The following is an 18465-nucleotide window of genomic DNA, read 5'->3' on the forward strand; positions in this document are numbered from 1 at the left end:
ATAGATGAAGAGTTGTTGCGATATTCTGAATCGCCGACGGAAAATCTCTGGCGGATAACAGGGGTTATCGCCGATGTAGTCTTCCATCAATCGCTGGTCGGCCCCGACATGGTCACGGCCGATTGTTCGCCGATGATGGATCGGCTAAGGGACTGCCGCCGCTGCCTCCGTCTCGTCAACTTCACGTTGCACCGCTGCAACCAGTTCATCGAACCCCCGATCAATCGCTTGTTGATACTGTTCATCGTCGGAATCCATATTTTGAAAGTTGAATTGAGATAAATTGAAAAGAGTGGAGTTTGGAATGGGGTAGAAAAAATGGAGAAAAAATGGTGTATTTATAAAAAAAATAAGAAAAAAAATTGAAATTGGCCATGAGTCGCGGCTCTCGGCCACCGCAATAGGGGGCCGCGCCTCGCGCCCAAGGGCCTCGGTCGGGCCGGCTATGCAGCTCTCCCATGGGCTACGGTTGAAGAGCGAGGTGGGGCTCTTGGCTTGATCCACCCGCCTCAAGCCTCTGTCGCCTTCATCAGTCGAACGACATCTTGAACTGGCTCTCGACCCCTTGACCAGAGGTCGAGCCCTCAACGAATCGGCTCACGGCTCACCGTGCTTGTGGAAAGATGGCTCACCCCTACCACCTCAACACGAGCAGCTTGTTGGGACTTGGGAAGAGACCCTTACAACGAGCTGAGTGTGAACTATTTTTGATTCACCGTTATACATGCTCTAAGGCCATCCACATCTCTGTCTCAATACCGTATCAATTTCATTTTTATTTTTATTTCCAACAAATTCAATTAATAAAAACACACTTCATTAAATAAAAGAAAATTACAATTTAAAATCCTAAAAAATAAAAAAACACATAATTAAAATCTTAACAAAAATAAAAAAAGACATAATTTAAAATACTAGAAATTAAAAATTGCACACTTAAATTATAAAAACTACTCCGACGGCGAATCATCCCCCGAAGGCAGTGGCGGTGCACCCGTTTGAGGCGGAATACCAAATTGTCTTGCCAGATACGCAATGCCGGCAATATGGGCTTGATATTGGTCAGGCGTCATGCGGGAAGTGTCAGCCATCGTGGCGGTGAAGTACATGGACATTAGGGAGGGTGGCGGCGTGCCTTGGGAGCCCACCTAGCTTGATTCGTCTCGGCCCCTCCCTGCGCGAGCTCTAGCCACCTTCGCCGCCTTGTTCCCTTGCGGCAGACGTCGTGTACCGGAGGAGCCCCCTGCATCGGATGTCGGGAACTCAACCTCTTGTGAGGCGTTGCCTTCCCCGCCCTCACTAGACGAGTATTGACCACCTGCCGTGTGCTTCGTGCGTTTCGAGCTCGAGCCCGTGCTGGACTGGACACCGCCAACCCACCTATCAACCTCTTTGACCGACTGCCAAACATCGGCATATTTGAAATCTTTTCCGGTATCGGCTTTAAAGACTCACAAAGCCGCTCTCAGAATGTCGGCGGCTCCACTGGCTCCGCTTTGGTAATTCTCCGCTTCATGCTTGTAGATCCCACAAAATATTTTGATATCTTTGTCGGCTTGCTCAAAATGACTGCGAAGCATCTTCATGTTGCGCTTGAAGGTCCTCCTTGGCTTTTGCTCGTTGTATACGGCGGTGACCTTATCCCAAAACACTTGCGGGATTGTTGATTCCCGACGATGGGATCGTACGACGTGCTGATCCAAGTGTTGAACAGAGCCATCATCTCTGCGGAGCTGTATGGATGACGACCTACGTCCTCCACCTCCTCGTCTTCCTCCGCCTCCTCCTCTTCTAGCTCCTGTCGGAAGGTTTTTCGGAGTGTGTTCCTCCGGAATATTCTCCATAATTTCGGATAATCCCTGCGTTTGCCCATACCTCGGGGCGGAGGGACGATAATATGCATCAATTGTAAAAGATGGTGTTTGGTACGCCGACGTCGACGAGCCTTGGGTGCCCGGCGACGAACTGGAACCGGAAGCACCCAAAACATTGTGCATGCCCCCCAAGTCGACAAACGCGTTCAAGTCGTAGCCGCCCTCGCCGCCGGAGTTTCCGTCACCGAAAACTTTTGCATAAATTGGAGAGAAAAGAGAGATGATATTATAGTGATGAGAAGAAAAAAAATGAGTGATAGTGTGTTTGTATGTAAAATGAAAGAGGTAATGAGAGTATTTATAGAATAATATATTATATATATATATATATAATATATATATATATATAATATATTATATATATATAGGATTTTGATCCAAACAAGAATCCATTTAAAACAAAGAAATACAGGCCAATTTTCAGCCGTAGGATTAGGCGAGATGATCTTGAGATTAAAAGATCTAATGGCCCATTTAATTCCCTAAATATTATTATTTTATTCACTAAATATTCATTAAGGTTAATAAAGTCATTAGCTATTTCTCTATTGTTATGCCATCTCCTATAATCTTGCCTACATTTATTTCGGCCAACAAATCACACGCATGAGTTAACAGTTTATTTTCCTCAACTTCTTCTTCTTCCTATCTTCATCTTCTTCAACCGATCTACCATCAAACTTCCATCATACTTTTTTCCATGAAGATTTATTATTTGTGATTTAATATTCGTCGATGTCGTGTTCCAGATTAATCCGTTCCATTCTCAATTTTATATATCATCGTCGTTAGCAGATTCCAACTCCAATCGTGTTCCAGATTAATCAGTCCCATTTCAATTCTGTATCATCGTCATTAAGTTGTTGGCATACAAAACAGTAGTTTTATGGCATGACTTGAATATTGGATTATTATGACCCAATATACCCACATATTTTCATGACTCAAAACGTCGTTTAGCATGACCCAAAAGCATAACTATTGTTTTTAGTTATTGTGTTTGCATTCTTCTGTCTTGCTAGCTTTTTTAATATGTTTAAAACATGATTACAATCGCGTATTTGGTTTTTTAATATGTTCAGAACACGAGAATATTCTTCGGTCGTACTTCCAATAAGTTTGTTTCATGCGAACATTTCGATCAAATTGTATGAGGCATGCTGGTACTGAGTAGTTTTACGTCATGCCTCGAATGTTGGTATATTATGACACAAATTAACCTAACAATTCTATAACTCAAATATTGATTTATTGTGACCCAATGTATCGAGTAATATTCATCGCATGGGCTATCGTCTACAAAAACAAGAGGAGAGCATTCAAAAGTCATTGACCCTCTCTTTCACCCATGTAGACTTCAAGGTGTCTAAGCAAATAAACCCTGTTGTCATCAACATTGTCTGTCGTTGTCCAACTCATTTTCAACCTCTGAATAGGTGCGTTGATCACTGATTTGCATTGATTGTGACAACCAATCATTGTTAAATACTTACAAAAGAACGTCCTCTGCAAAACATGGGTTGCAAATATTAGTACGACCAAACAATACATTAACAATAACCAAAAACATCAACTATGCTATTGGGTCATACTAATAATATATTTAGTCATGGAAACATATGGTTAAATTGGGTCATAATAAGCTGGAACTAGGTTATACGACCAAAGTATACGCTACCAATAACCAAAAACATTAGATATATTTTGGGTCATACTAAACGGGGATTTCAGTCATAGAAACATTTGGTTAAATTGGGGCATAATAAGCTGGCACTGGGTCATACGACCGACGAATACACTAATAATAACCAAAATCGTCAACTACGATTTTTGGGTCATACTAAACGAAAACTTGAGCCATTGAAGAGGTTTGACCTTTTGCTTATGGAACAAAAAACCACAATTAAATACCAAAGTTCCAAAATCGAAACAAAACTACATGCATCCAAATCCCAGAAAATGAAATCGACATACATTTCGGTGCTTTAGGGATCCGCAAAATCTTCTTCTTCACGTTCGTTCTCTGATACACTACGTGCCGAACAACCAATTAAAGTGACAATTTTGCCTGATTTAGTCAAATTTAAGTCAAGCGTTGAACAAAATCTTACTAACTTTTTCCGTCATGACTAGCAGATCCAGATGCTCGAGTGTCCACCATTGTTGAAGTAGGCTTTTGGTTCACCGTCTTCCAAAATCGTGGAGGATTCGATTTTCTGGTGGAGACAACGATTTTGTGGAGGAGACGACGGTTTTGAGGTGGAGACGCTTTGATTTGGAGAAGGGTTTTTGTTGATTTGGAGAAGGGTTTTTGTTGATTTGGTGGTAAAGTAGGTTTTGGTTCCCCTTCTCCGTCGATTTTCTGGAGTAGGAATAGGGTTTTTGAGGAGGCGACATTTTTTGTGGAGGAGAAGACGAATCTGTGGAGGAGACGACGATTTTGAGGGGCCGAGACGATTTTTTGTTGAATGATTTTTTGTTGATTTGGTGGTAGAAGAAGAAGATTTGAGGGAGATTGGAGAGTTTTTGTTGAAAGAGAGTGAAATAGAATGGAACGTGTGCAGTAATTACTCCCAATCCCAATTAATCAGGGCCTAAAACGGAACGACAGTTATTATATTTTTGTTTCCTAAATTACCCCTAACATGACATAGATCGGCCTTATTATGACCCATATAAAACGAGGAGTCACTCCAGATCTTAGCCATTAATCTCCAGATCTGACGGTCTAGATATGGTCTGTATTTCTATACTTAAGGACTGATTTTGGTAGATGAAGACCCTATATATATATATATATATAGGATTGTATTCAAATCTTTTTTCCATAGTTTCTCCTATTTCCTTCTTGATCTCAGCCCCACGATTTTGTCATCCGACGGTTAGATTGATGCCACGTGTCATTTAATAATGCAGATTTTCAGTTAAATAATGCACACCGACTAATAATGCACCGTTATAGTGTAATAATGCAGATTTTCAGTTGAATAATGCACACCGACTAATAATGCACCATTATAGTGTAATAATGCAGATCATCTGAACCGTTGATGAATGAGATCTAACGGTCCAGATTAAGAAGGAACTTAAATCTAAGGGGAAAAAAGGAGTTTAACACTACCCTATTATATATATATATATATAATATAATTTAAATTCAAACGGTAATATTACTGTTTTAAAATTTTAATTTTTAATTTTTTTTTCGGAAAATCATTTTTTTAAAAAAAAAATTATTTATTGCGTCAGCATGACGATGCCCACTCACGGGCCGGCAAGTGGGCGTCACGCCGCGCGCCAGAGCTCGTTAGCTTCATCGCGACGGGGGACCTGCATCGCTGTCTCGATGCTGGCTCGTCTCACCGAGGCGTGACCGAGCCCACATCAATGCGGGTGCTCTAATTAAGATTCTTCACTTACATACTAACATGAGACCATATTTACTCAACACCATAATTTGAATGAAATGGACTATCTTTTGATATTTGGACGTAACTTTTCTAAACTCGTATTAATATAGCTATAAAAATTAGCAAAAATACTCGTAGTTACTGACATTTTAGCTAATACTATCTGCATCCATAAAAAATAGACTAATTTTATTATTTTGGATTGGTTTTGAAAAAAATACTCTCTGTCAATGAAAATAGGGCACTTTATGAATGACACGGGTTGTAATGTAGAATTAGTAAAGTAAGAGAAAAAGAAAAAAAAGTAAGAGAGAGTTTAGTGGAATGTGCGGTCCATAAGTAATACTAGTGGAATGTGTAGTCCATATTATTAGTAAGAAATGGGGAAAAAAGGTAAAAGAGAAATAGTATGAGTTCATATTATTAGTTAAAACTATATACTCTATCTCCTAGTAAAAATAATGATATTTCTATAATCTGCTACACAATTTTAAAATAATTTACTCAGGTAAACGGCAGCGAGCCGAGCCGAAACCGTAGCCGCGAGCTGTCGGTGGTCCGCCACCGCACACCAGCAAAGCTCGGCTAAATTCCACGAATGTACGTCATGGAAGATGATATCCGTCATTTGTACTCGGAAAAAAATATTTCCAGTGATGGGAAAGACGCGTGAGGCTCTCGCGTCTTTGATAAACCAAACACGCGAGAGTCTCTTGCGTGTATATAAAACACGCATCAAGCTCATGCGTGTTTGAAAACACCCGATCGGGTGAATTTCACCCGACTGGGTGAAATATTTAAGACATGAGGAGTCCAGGGAGAACACCCGGCCGGGTGATTTTAACTTTCAAATCACCCGGTCGGGTGAAAAATTAGTTTGTGACGTGAGCTCTTCAATTCGTGAGTTCTCGAGCGGTGAAGAAGCTGAGCTTTGATTATCCCTTCACATAGTCTAATCCGAAGCTGAGCTACTATCCTTTATCCTATCAACAAGGCAAAGCGGACTATCTCCCAACATATCATATAAGGCCTCGCCTCAGATATTGGTTCTCTTGATCAGCCAGCGGCTTGCAAGATTTGGAAACAACCGGCGAATAGAAAGCTCTATGTAAGGTAGAAAGACGTCAAGAAAGCTTGAATAAGAATAGTTGATTCAATAGTTGTTGCGGCCTTTAGACGAATTTCACCCGGCCGAGTGATTTGAAAGTTAAAATCACCCGACCGGATGTTCTCTCTGGACTTCTCCTGTTTCAAAACACTCGACCGGGTGTTTTGAAACTGGAAATTCACCCGATTGGGTGTTTTCAAACACGCATGAGCTTGATGCGTGTTTTGTATACACGCAAGAGACTCTTGCGTGTTTGGTTTATCAAAGACGCGAGAGCCTCACTCGTCTTTTCCATCACTGGAAAATGTTTTTTTTCCGGGTACAAATGATGGACATGACGTACATTCGTGGAATTTAGCCAGCAAAGCTCTATGTCTCTCTCTTCCTCACACACTCTCACTCTTCTTCTCTGACATACACACACATACTTACATACGCTCTCTCTTTCTTTCTCTAGGCAATCTATCTTCCTCGTTTCTCAGCTACGGAACTCTCGATTTGATTTCATTTTACACACAGAGAGTAAGCGAGGAAGAGAGTTGCTAAAAGAGGGGATTCAATTATAGAAGCTCACCTACATTGTTGGAGAAGGAAATCTCCATGCGCTTCCGCTGAATCTAGCAAAAGGTTTCTCCATTTCTGCTAGATCTTATCTTTCCTCACATTTAATTTTTGATCCGTGGAGAATTTTCCGGTCGCCGCGCTGTATTTGATCTGGCTATACTATACTGTTGTTGTCAGCTTCTCTATGCGGATGTATATGATCTGAGAATTTTTTGAGCCGTTTTAGTGGAAATTCAATAGGATTTGCTTATTTCCTATTTTATTGTGATTGGAAGTGATGATGATACTGTTTGTAGTCAATCAATTTCAATTGGTTGCAACTTTATGGTGAAAGTAACGTTTAAACCACTCACCTATTTGATTTCTAAACGTGAGGGGAGGCGTTTCAGCTGGATTTCACGTTTCAGATTACTACATTTCTCTGTAGCTTTGATTTAATTGTGCTATAAAACGAAGTTCATTCATTAGATTTTAATTACGTGTTTTAGTCTAGTCAACCTTTTGATGTGCTGAGGCTGACTTGCGATTCAACAGTACGCGCTGCTAGCTTTTTCCTGTGTGAGGGGGAAAATTTGGATCTGAAGGAAAGACATCAGAATAGCAGCGAGGCTGGCGGCTACAATAGCATGGAGGGTGGCTGCGCCTAATGGTAGCAATCCCTCTAATGGCATGGTAAGCTTGCTAAATTTAACTAATTTTCTGTTTGTCTAAGACTATCGCTGCAGTTAATCTTGAAATCTGCTGAACTATCTGGATCCAGAATGAATGTTTTCTGATTCTGTTTGTAGTGTACATAGATCACATGCATTGCTCATAGTGAGTTTTTCCCATTCGAATAGTAATAATTCAGATTGGAAAAATTATAAAGGGATCGATAAATCACCCTTAAGTAGTTACATTGTTCATTTGTTTTTATATTGTTAATTTATTGGGGGAGATTATTAGTTTCTTAGTTTTCAGTTTTGAAAGAAAGTTCCTGAAAATCCTGATTTCTAGTATTAGTATTACTTTGTTGCGTGATGTGTATTGTTTACTCCGAGTTAACGACTCTAGTTCCTTGAAAGAGATAGGATGAAGATCATGACTGGCTTTTAAAATATAATCTCTGTTCCATTAGTGTTGCATCATATTTCTTTTTGAGTGTTCCTGTTCCATTAGAGTTGGTCATTTCCTTTTTTGGAAAAACACAACACACTTATCTCTCTTACTTTATTCTCTCATACTTTTTCTTCCTTCTACTTTGTTCTCACTCCACTTAATTTAAATATGCATTCCTTTCCTTTGTATATTTGCCATTCCTGATGTTGCTTTCTTTCTTCTAAGGGACGTGCATTATATTGTTTGTTATGGTGCGCATATGCTATCATGGCATGGATTTGCTTGGTTGTGTACTCCTGTTCCATTTCCTGAAGTGTCCATTTCAGAGTTATTTATTATAGTTAGTTTGAGCTTTTTATATTTCTGTTGTAGGAGAGAAATGGGGAAAGTAGACCTCATGATTCAGAACCTCCAACCCCCCACTCACTCATGAAAATGGGTTCAAGGTTAGCAGTTCCTTTATTTTGTTCAAGGCTGATCAGTTTATGTGTTTTGAACTGAAAGCTGTTGCTTAGCGATGTCACTTGTTCCTACTACCTAGACATAAGTTTTTGACCTCCATGTTTTGCCAATACAATATTGCATAATTAATCTAACCTCTAATAGGCCCCTAAGTTATCTGCAGTTGTTAGCCTTTTGTAAATGCTAGATATGGTGTAGAATTTCATAGTTGAAGTTTTGTTTTACCTTTGGCACTAACAAATTTTCAGGGTTACACCAATTTAAATGTCTTATCGGTTACAACAGTAGCTTTATAATTATAGTGTTTAGGAGATCATTACATTGCATAGCTACTTTAGTGACAAAAAAGTTTGAAATCTACTTTGAATTTGCTGCTCGATTTCATTTCAGTTAATATTTAGGTAAATTTTTGTGATGATCATGAGATTTATTCACATGCAGAGATAGAGGTAACATGGAGGACCCAGATGGAACATTAGCAAGTGTTGCACAATGTATTGAGCAATTGCGGCAGAGTTCCTCATCATCACAGGAAAAAGAGAAATGCCTGAGGCAGTTACTTGAGTTAATCAACACAAGGGAAAATGCTTTCGGTGCAGTTGGATCACATTCTCAAGCGGTTCCAGTTCTCGTTTCTCTTCTTCGGTCTGGATCACTGGGGATAAAGATACAGAGTGCTGTAGTGTTGGGTTCTCTGTGCCAAGAGAATGAACTACGGGTCAAAGTATTACTTGGAGGATGCATTCCCCCATTGCTTGGTCTTCTCAAGTCCAACTCGAGAGAAGGCCAAATTGCAGCAGCAAAGACCATATATTCTGTGTCTCAAGGTGGCGCGAAGGATCACGTCGGATCAAAAATATTTTCAACAGAAGGAGTTGTTCCTGCCTTGTGGCAACAATTAGATAAGGGACTTAAGGCAGGAAATGAGGTCGATCACTTACTAACAGGAGCTTTGCGGAATCTTTGTAGCAGCACCGAGGGGTTTTGGCCAGCAACAATTCAAGCTGGAGGGGTTGATGTACTGGTCAAATTGCTTACAACAGGCCAATCAAGTACTCAAGCAAATGTGTGCTTTCTGCTTGCATCCATGATGATGGAAGATGCATCTATTTGTTCCAAAATCTTGGCTGCAGAAGCTACTAAGCTGCTCCTCAAGCTACTTGGGCCGGATAATGAAGCTCCACTTAGAGCGGAAGCTGCATCTGCTCTTAAATCTCTTTCTGCACAATCCAAAGAAGCCAGGCGGGAGATTGCCAATGCTAATGGTATTCCCGTTCTAATAAATGCTACAATAGCTCCGTCTAAAGAATTTATGCAGGGCGAGTTTGCTCTAGCTTTGCAAGACAATGCAATGTGTGCCCTTGCAAATATATCTGGTGGCTTGTCGTACGTCATCTCAAGTCTTGGTCAAAGCCTAGAATCATGTTCATCTCCTGCACAAGTAGCTGATACATTAGGTGCATTAGCTTCTGCTCTGATGATATATGATAGCAAAGCTGAATATGCTAGAGCATCAGATCCGGAAGAGGTCGAGAAGACATTGTTACAGCAGCTCAAACCTCAGTTGCCCTTTTTAATCCAGGAGCGTACAATAGAAGCCCTTGCCAGTTTGTATGGTAATGGAATACTAGCAAGCAAACTTGCGAATTCTGATGCAAAGAGGCTGCTTGTAGGTTTGATTACAATGGCGACAGACGAAGTTCAGGAAGAGTTGATAAGATCTTTACTTATTTTTTGCAACAATGAGGGTACATTGTGGCAGGCCCTTCAAGGTCGTGAAGGGATTCAACTGTTAATATCTCTTCTTGGTCTATCATCGGAACAACAACAAGAGTGTGCTGTTGCATTGCTCTGTCTTCTGTCCAATGAAAACGATGATAGCAAATGGGCTATTACTGCTGCTGGTGGTATTCCTCCACTTGTTCAAATTCTGGAAACTGGGTCCGCTAAAGCTAAAGAAGATTCTGCAACAATCCTTGGCAACCTCTGTAATCATAGTGAGGATATACGTGCTTGCGTTGAAAGTGCTGATGCTGTTCCTGCTCTTCTCTGGCTGTTAAAGAATGGAAGACCTAATGGAAAGGAGATTGCTGCTAAGACCCTAAATCATTTGATTCATAAGTCAGATACAGCAACAATCAGCCAACTCACTGCATTACTACTGAGCGACTTGCCTGAGTCCAAAATTTATGTATTAGATGCATTAAAAAGCTTGCTCTGTGTGGCCCCTCTCAGTGACATGGTACGTGAAGGAAGTGCAGCAAATGATGCGATTGAGACAATGATAAAAATATTGAGCTCTGTCAAGGAAGAGACTCAGGCAAGGTCTGCACTGGCTCTTGCTGGAATCTTTGATGTCAGAAAAGACTTGCGTGAAACTAACATTGCTGTTAAGACTCTTGGATCGGTCATGAAACTTTTGAGCTCTGAATCTGAAACCATCTTAGCAGAAGTATCTCAGTGCCTTGCTGCTATATTTCTCTCAGTTAAAGAAAACCGTGATTTGGCTGCTCTTGCTAGAGATGCTTTGCCTACATTAGTGGTGCTTGCTAACTCTTCAGTACTGCAGGTCGCAGAGCAAGCAGTTTGTGCATTGGCCAATCTCCTTTTAGACTATGACACTTCAGAAAAAGCTATCTCAGAAGAGATTGTTTTACCTGCCACTGCAGTGTTGCGCGAAGGCTCAAATGCAGGCAAGATCCACGCAGCAGCGGCAATTGCCCGTCTGCTTCGTTCTCGTCAGATTGATTCTTCTCTAACTGAATGTGTGAATCGCAATGGAACAGTACTTGCTATAGTTTCTTTCCTGGAAACTGCAGACAGTGGATCAGTTGCTACATCAGAGGCATTAGATGCACTTGCTTTTCTCTCCAGATCCACAGGATATGGTGAGCAAGTTAAGCCTGCTTGGGCCGTTCTTGCTGAATATCCGAGTGGCATTACCCAAATAGTTTCATGTATTGCTGATGCCACACCGTTGTTGCAGGATAAGGCTATAGAAATATTATCTCGGCTCGCCCAGGCTCGGCCCCTAATTCTTGGAAATACTATTGCATGTGCGAATGGATGCATTTCATCTATTACAAGAAGGGTGATAAGTTCCTCAGATGCAAGGATCAAAATTGGAGGAGCTGCACTGCTCATCTGCACTGCAAAAGTCAAATATCAACAAGTAGTTGAAGATTTACATGGATCTAATATGAGTACACCACTCATTCATTCTCTTGTTGGAATGTTAGCTTCTTCAGAGTCTTCCCCTGGTGCTGATCGGGGTAGAAAGGATATTATAAGTATCTCCAGGATAACTGAAAAAGAAAGTGAAGATGACTTTGAGAAAAGTACGTCTGTCATCAGTGGTGTGAATATTGTTACATGGCTTCTTTCTATTCTTGCTAGTCGGGATGACAAAAGTAAAGTTGAGATCATGGAGGCTGGTGCAATTGAAGTTCTCACTGATAAAATTTCTGAATCCTATTCACATAACATGCTGGTATGTGTTTATATTATTGATTTAAGTGCAGTACATGGCTCATATTCTAATGCATAGCCTTGCTGGCAACTGGCATAGTCTTGAAAATACTTGCTCTGATTTTTTCATTTTCTTTTCTTTAGAATGATTATAAGGAGGATGGCAGCATATGGATCTGTGCATTATTGTTAGCTATATTGTTCCAAGATAGAGATATCATACGTGCCAATGCAACTATGAAAGTGATTCCGGTACTGGCTAGTTTGTTTAGGACGGAAGAGGGGGTGAATAGATATTTTGCTGCACAAGCTGTAGCCAGTCTCGTCTGTAATGGTAGCAGGGGGACTCTTCTCTCTGTTGCAAATTCAGGGGCACCAGCTGGACTCATTTCTTTGCTTGGTTGTGCTGATGCTGATATACATGACCTTTTGGAATTGGCGGATGACTTTGCTTTGGTTCGTTATCCTGATCAAGTCGCCCTTGAGAGATTGTTCAGGGTTGATGACATCAGGCTTGGTGCTACTTCTAGGAAAGCTATACCAGCACTAGTGGATTTGCTTAAACCTATTCCAGAACGTCCTGGAGCACCTTTTCTTGCTCTGGGACTTCTGATCCAGCTTGCTACTGATTGCCCTACTAATCAAATTGCTATGGTAGAGTCAGGGGCTTGGAAGGCTTGACGAAGTATCTGTCCCTTGGCCCCAAGATACATATGAGGAAGCTGCTACTGATTTACTGGGCATTATGTTCAGCACAGCTGAGATAAGGAGACACGAATCTGCATTCGGTGCAGTCAGTCAGCTTGTAGCTCGTAGCAGTTTTGGTGTGTGAGATGGAAGTGCAGCATAGTGCTGCTAAAGCATGGAAAACTTATTTTCTGCTGATCATGTAAGGAATGCCGAGTCTGCCAGGCAAGCTGTTCAGCCTCTGGTGGAAATTCTGAGTACAGGTTTGGAGAAAGAACAACATGCTGCTATTGCTGCCTTAATCAGACTGCTGAATGAAAACCCATCGAAGGCCCTTGCAGTTGCTGATGTTGAGATGAATGCAGTTGATGTGCTTTGCAGAATCCTTTCGTCGAATTACTCTATGGAGCTGAAGGGAGATGCTGCTGAATTGTGCAGTGTTCTTTTTGGCAACACAAGAATACGATCCGCTTTAGCAGCAGCGCGCTGTGTTGAGCCATTGGTTTCTCTGCTTGTTTCTGAGTATAGTCCATCTCACCATTCTGTTGTCCGTGCATTAGATAAGCTCCTTGATGATGACCAGCTGGCAGAACTTGTGGCTGCCCATGGTGCTGTCATCCCGCTTGTGGGCCTTCTATACGGTCGAAACTATTTGCTTCATGAAGCTATATCAAGAGCTCTAGTTAAGTTAGGTAAAGATAGGCCAGCCTGTAAGATGGAAATGGTGAAAGCTGGAGTAATAGAGTGTGTGCTTGATATACTTCATGAAGCTCCTGATTTTCTCTCTGCTGCATTTTCTGAATTGCTTAGAATACTAACAAACAATGCAAGCATTGCAAAAGGTCATTCGGCAGCAAAAGTGGTCGAGCCTCTCTTCCAGTTGCTGACAAGATCAGAGTTTGGACCTGATGGACAACACAGCGCGTTGCAGGTTCTTGTCAATATTCTTGAGCATCCACAGTGCCGTGTGGATTATACTCTTACATCACAACAAGCTATAGAACCCCTCCTACCTTTGCTTGACTCTCCAGCTTCAGCAGTACGGCAGTTAGCAGCAGAGCTTCTTTCCCACTTACTATTGGAGGAGCATCTTCAGAAAGATCCTCTGACACAGCAGGTGATCCCTCCACTGGTACGAATTCTTGGTTCCGGCATTCCTATTTTTGCAACAGAGAGCTGTTCGCGCTCTTGTCAATGTCTCAACTATATGGCCAAATGAAATTGCAAAAGAGGGTGTAGGCCAGCTATCGAGTGTCATACTTCAGTCAGATCCTCTTCTCCCTCATGCTTTGTGGGAGTGTGCTGCTTCAGTGTTATCTAGCATCCTGCAATATAGTTCCGAGTTCTATTTGGAAGTACCCGTTGCAGTGCTGGTCAGGTTGCTGCGTTCAGGAACAGAGAGCACTGTTGTTTGGTGCTCTGAGTGTCTGCTTCGTTTGGAGAGCGATGACTCTCAAGTGCTGAACAATGGCTGAAAGTTGGGCAACGAGGCACTTCCTGACCTTCTCAGAAGCCATTCAGTGCGAGGAACCATCTGACCAGACTACTCGAGGTTGTTACTGAACAACTGAAATCAGGGAATCCTAAAGTCTACCAGCTGCAATATTGCCCCCATTGTTCCCAAATACTTTTGGATCCTCAAACACAAGTCAGCAGGCGAGGTTACTTTGCCACCCTTGCTCTGGGTGACCTATTCCAGATTTCTCTCTATGACAGAAAGCAAAAAACTGCAGCCCAATAAACTCGTATCAGAAGCAATGAGCTGTTTGTACTGCTTAGTATCGCTTATTCCGAATGATTGATTGGCAGGTGCCCTCTTGTTTTTCGGGCATTTATTATGCAGGATAGAGATCTTAGTGAGTACAATCCTTCTGGTTCTAGTACTAGCAAAATCATTTCTTGCAGCCACCAGTTATGTGCACTGGGTCCAGACTGTCCAAATCCTAAGCAACAATGTCCTTATACCATCAACTACTATTCAGATGATACTTCAACTTCTGGATTTCTGGTTGAAGATGTTCTTCATCTCCTGCCAGGCAATTCTGACGTATCTAACAAATCTGTCAAGGCTCCAGTGGTTATTGGGTGCGTTTTGCTTTGCTCATACCTGAATGCACCCGATAACTACCATAAAGAAACATTTTCTCCTTTTCTCGATTCTTATACGTTCTTCTATTTTAGGTGTGGTAATAAACAAACTGGTGGGTACCTCAGTGGAGTTGCTCCTGATGGTCTCTTGGGTCTCGACTTGGAGAAATTTCTGTTGGGAGTTTTCTTGCAAAAGCTGGATACATTAGAAATTCATTTTCTCTATGTTTTAACGAAGATGATTCTGGAAGGTTACTTTTTGGGGACCAGGGAATTGCTGGCCAACAAACTACTCCTTTTTTGCCTTTGCATGGGAAAAAGTAAGTAACAATAGCTGCTACTCTTTTTTTCTTTTGTTTGCACATTGTAGTCCAATTTTGATCCAGTTCATGATACAGTTTAACTTATATTGTCGGAGTGGATGCGTGCTGCATTGAGAGCTCATGTCTTGAAAATCCGGAGTTCCAGATGCTGGTCGACAGTGGGTCTTCATTCTCATTTCTTCCAGCACAAATTTTTGAAAAGGTGGCTAATGAGGTAATTATTTTTCCCTTCTCTTTTAGTTTTATTCATCCTGGTATCTGTTGTAAAATGAGCAAGTTTGTTTGACATACTGTTTTGGTTGTAGTTTGACAGACAAGTAAATGCTCCAAAATCAAGCTTTGAAGGATACCCATGGAAGTACTGCTACAAATCCAGGTGTGTTTGTTTTGACTGATAACCATGTGTTAAAACTACCCATTGATTTATTTATCGACACAGCTGATTATTTTATGGAAAACAGTCCCGATGGGGTGCCTAAGCTTCCTTCTTTCACTCTAAAGTTTGCAACATCCAAAAGTTTTGTGGTCAAGAATCCAGTTTTTGTGATATATGGAACTCAGGTTATTTGGTTTCTGGAGTTATAGATGGTTTCAATTGTTAGTTCATGAATGACGAAACTTAAGATGCGAAACATGTGAAATCTCTGAATGGTCTGTTTTTGGTACAGGGTGCTGTTGGATTCTGTTTAGCAGTACAGGCCGCGGATGGAGATATTGGGACAATCGGACGTAAGTTAATCTTAATAAAAGCTTCTGACTCTTACCATGGGAAGCAATGAGTTGTGCGTCTTTTCCATTTGGTTGGCATCATGTGAGTGCCTTTTGTGATTGGCTATGCCTTGCAGAGAACTTCATGACTGGATATCAGATTGTATTCGACAGGGAAAACTTCAAGCTGGGTTGGTCTGAATCAAATTGTGAGTGTACATAACTTAGTGTATGCTTAAATTTATCTATTTTAAGCACATAATACCACACAATTCAATTGCATGGCCGTTTTTCGCATCTTCTGCATCTGCTTATAAATGTACCCATTTCAACAAAGTATTCTCAACCTAGAACCTCATTTCTCTATCCAGCTCACGCCATCAACCCGTATATGTTAATCTTTCCAGGTAAGGATCTCAGTGACAGAGCGCCTCTGAATCCAACGGGCAATAACAGCTCTTCCAACTCACTGCCGACAGCACAACAGCAGAGCGCACCAAACAGCCGTGCAGTTTCTCCTGCAGTTGCCGGAAAGACACCTTCCGAATCCTCTGCCAAATGCCTGTCATGTTTGGCAAAGCTATTCTCATTGATGCTCATAGCTCACCTCTCATAGAGTACATAAAATATAAATCTTTGTTAGTTCCATGTAAATTCTGATTCTTAGCTTCATTCTTTCCCATTGCATCATTATTATTCACCATCCCAACATCCCTTCTTCTTTATATAATCTTATATAGGCTTTGAATTAGGGTGCTCATACATAGAGTTGTTCCTAGCACTTCTTCTTATGTACTGTTGTATGTAATAGTATACACTTCCTTCACATAGAGATATGCATAATTCCCAATTTTGGTTGCATATTTTGTCAACCAATATTACTTTTTTTTTACAGTTGTCTTTGTTTGATTCACTCTCTTTTGTGTAAATTCAGTTTTACAGTCTTGCGATATTTCCATAGTTGCCCAACGGAATCCATTCTGTAAGGTCTATTATTGCACGTTTTTCTACTTGAACTGTAAAAGATCGCATTTTTATGTCTACTATTTCTGGGAAAAGCTTACTCCTATACAATAGGATGCTAACTTTAACTTGGAATTTATGTAGGCTTGGACTCTCATTTCAATAGGTAGCCTTTGAGGTAGGGCTTCTCTCAAATCATACTGATTTAACTTAGCTGGAGCCAGAGAAACCTTATCTGTTTAACAAGTACTGAAGAATAATTTTTACGTTGATTGCAGATATTTTTTTCATTCATTTTGTGCAGCAAATTTCAAGCAATTGAGAAAGATTCTTGTTTACCTAACAAGCTTGGTGCAGGTGTGTTTCTCAATCTAAGGAAGCATATAATGTCTGTTTTTATTTGTGAATTATGTTCCAAGCTATTAATTTATAATGCTTGTATAGACCACATTAGTCCAAATTGACAGCTTGCATAATTGAAGCATTTTGTTATGATTCTTGTTTTTTTGCACCAAGTAGGATGGCTCCTGTTGAATAATCATGAGCCCCCTACCCTTGCATTCTAGGTATAAGTAGTTTAAACTTTTGAATTGCCAGCTTGATCAATTGTCACTAATGGAATAGACCACCCACTCCTCAGAAATTCATTTGTTGATATTAAAGTAAAAACGTACTCCCTTCATCCCGTAAAAATAGAAATTCTTTACTTTTTTGTCCGTCCCTTAAGAATAGAAACCTTTGTTTTCAGGAAATTTCTCTCTCTAATAAGGTGGGTCCTATTTCCCACTAACACACTTTTCTTTCTTCTCTTTCTTACTTTACCAATTTTGCATTAAAACTCTTACCGTTTCAAAAGTTCCTATTTTTAGGAGACGGAAGGAGTATTAAGAAGTCGAGGAATTTACTCTTTTTATTCCTTAGACTTGAGAGTGAGGTTTGGATTAATGCAAACATATGCTCCCTCTGTTCCATAAGTAGGGGAGTCATTTTGTCATGTTGGCACGTTCCATAGTAGTTGAGTCATTTCTTTTTTTAGTAAAAGTCAACATATTTCTTCTCACTTACTTTACTCTATTTTACTTTATTCTCTCTTCATCTCTATGCGTTTTTCATTTCCTACTTTATTCTTTCTTTACTTAACTCACTTAATACAATTTTTCTTAAATTGCGTGCCAAAAAGAAATGTCTCCACTACTATGGAACGGAGGAGGGAGTATGAAATCTGGTTGTAAACGCCCTGCTTTTCTAAGATTGATAATGCTTGGTTGTAAACACCCTGCTTTTCTAAGATTGATAATGCTTTTAGCAAATGTGCTTATTTATGAATTTGTGTGAGTGGTGAAATCTAGGGATACTAGTTAGATCAAGACATGATTTGTATGGTGTGTGTTGAGGGGGAGTTGGAGGGTTTTGGACTATGCTTGTAGTTGATGCTAGCAAGAGAAGACAGTGAGGGAAAAATAATGAATAATTTATCAAGATTGGATGAGTGTGGCTTTTGAGAATTGGAATTTGCACCTCCTCTTCCATCTCCAATCCCAAAAGCTATTATTTCCTTTTGTTGTTTTGCATAAAGAGGAACTCATCCTAGCTCCACTTTTAAGCTTTTGGCCCTTTAGGAACTATGTTTTTCATGTACATTTTATTCTAATTTCATGCTTGTGTGTGTGTGTGTGTGAATGTATGTGCAAATTAGACTTAATAAACATTTT

At 40.5% G+C, this 18465-nt stretch overlaps 1 protein-coding gene, 1 long non-coding RNA gene and 1 pseudogene across 2 annotated transcripts; 2 read left to right on the forward strand and 1 right to left on the reverse strand.

The window, feature by feature from the left end:
* Positions 1 to 3193: 3193 nt before the first annotated feature.
* On the reverse strand, positions 3194 to 4240 carry LOC121771401. The gene is made up of 3 exons (XR_006044023.1): positions 3990 to 4240; positions 3849 to 3905; positions 3194 to 3380 (listed from the first exon to the last, which is right to left on the reverse strand). It is a non-coding gene; the product is annotated as an uncharacterized LOC121771401 (long non-coding RNA).
* A 2486-nt stretch (positions 4241 to 6726) lies between these two features.
* LOC121770338 lies at positions 6727 to 14146 on the forward strand (annotated as a pseudogene).
* A 256-nt stretch (positions 14147 to 14402) lies between these two features.
* Positions 14403 to 16703, forward strand: LOC121771400 (aspartic proteinase-like protein 1). Its single transcript, XM_042168181.1, is given in 9 exon segments — positions 14403 to 14756; positions 14853 to 14917; positions 14920 to 15079; positions 15158 to 15296; positions 15388 to 15458; positions 15544 to 15643; positions 15751 to 15811; positions 15928 to 15999; positions 16198 to 16703. Coding segments are annotated over 9 exon segments (1125 nt in total). The 5' UTR covers positions 14403 to 14508; the 3' UTR covers positions 16407 to 16703.
* Positions 16704 to 18465: the final 1762 nt, after the last annotated feature.

Source organism: Salvia splendens, chromosome 16 (assembly GCF_004379255.2).
Source record: "Salvia splendens isolate huo1 chromosome 16, SspV2, whole genome shotgun sequence".
NCBI classification, from domain to species: Eukaryota; Viridiplantae; Streptophyta; class Magnoliopsida; order Lamiales; family Lamiaceae; genus Salvia; species Salvia splendens.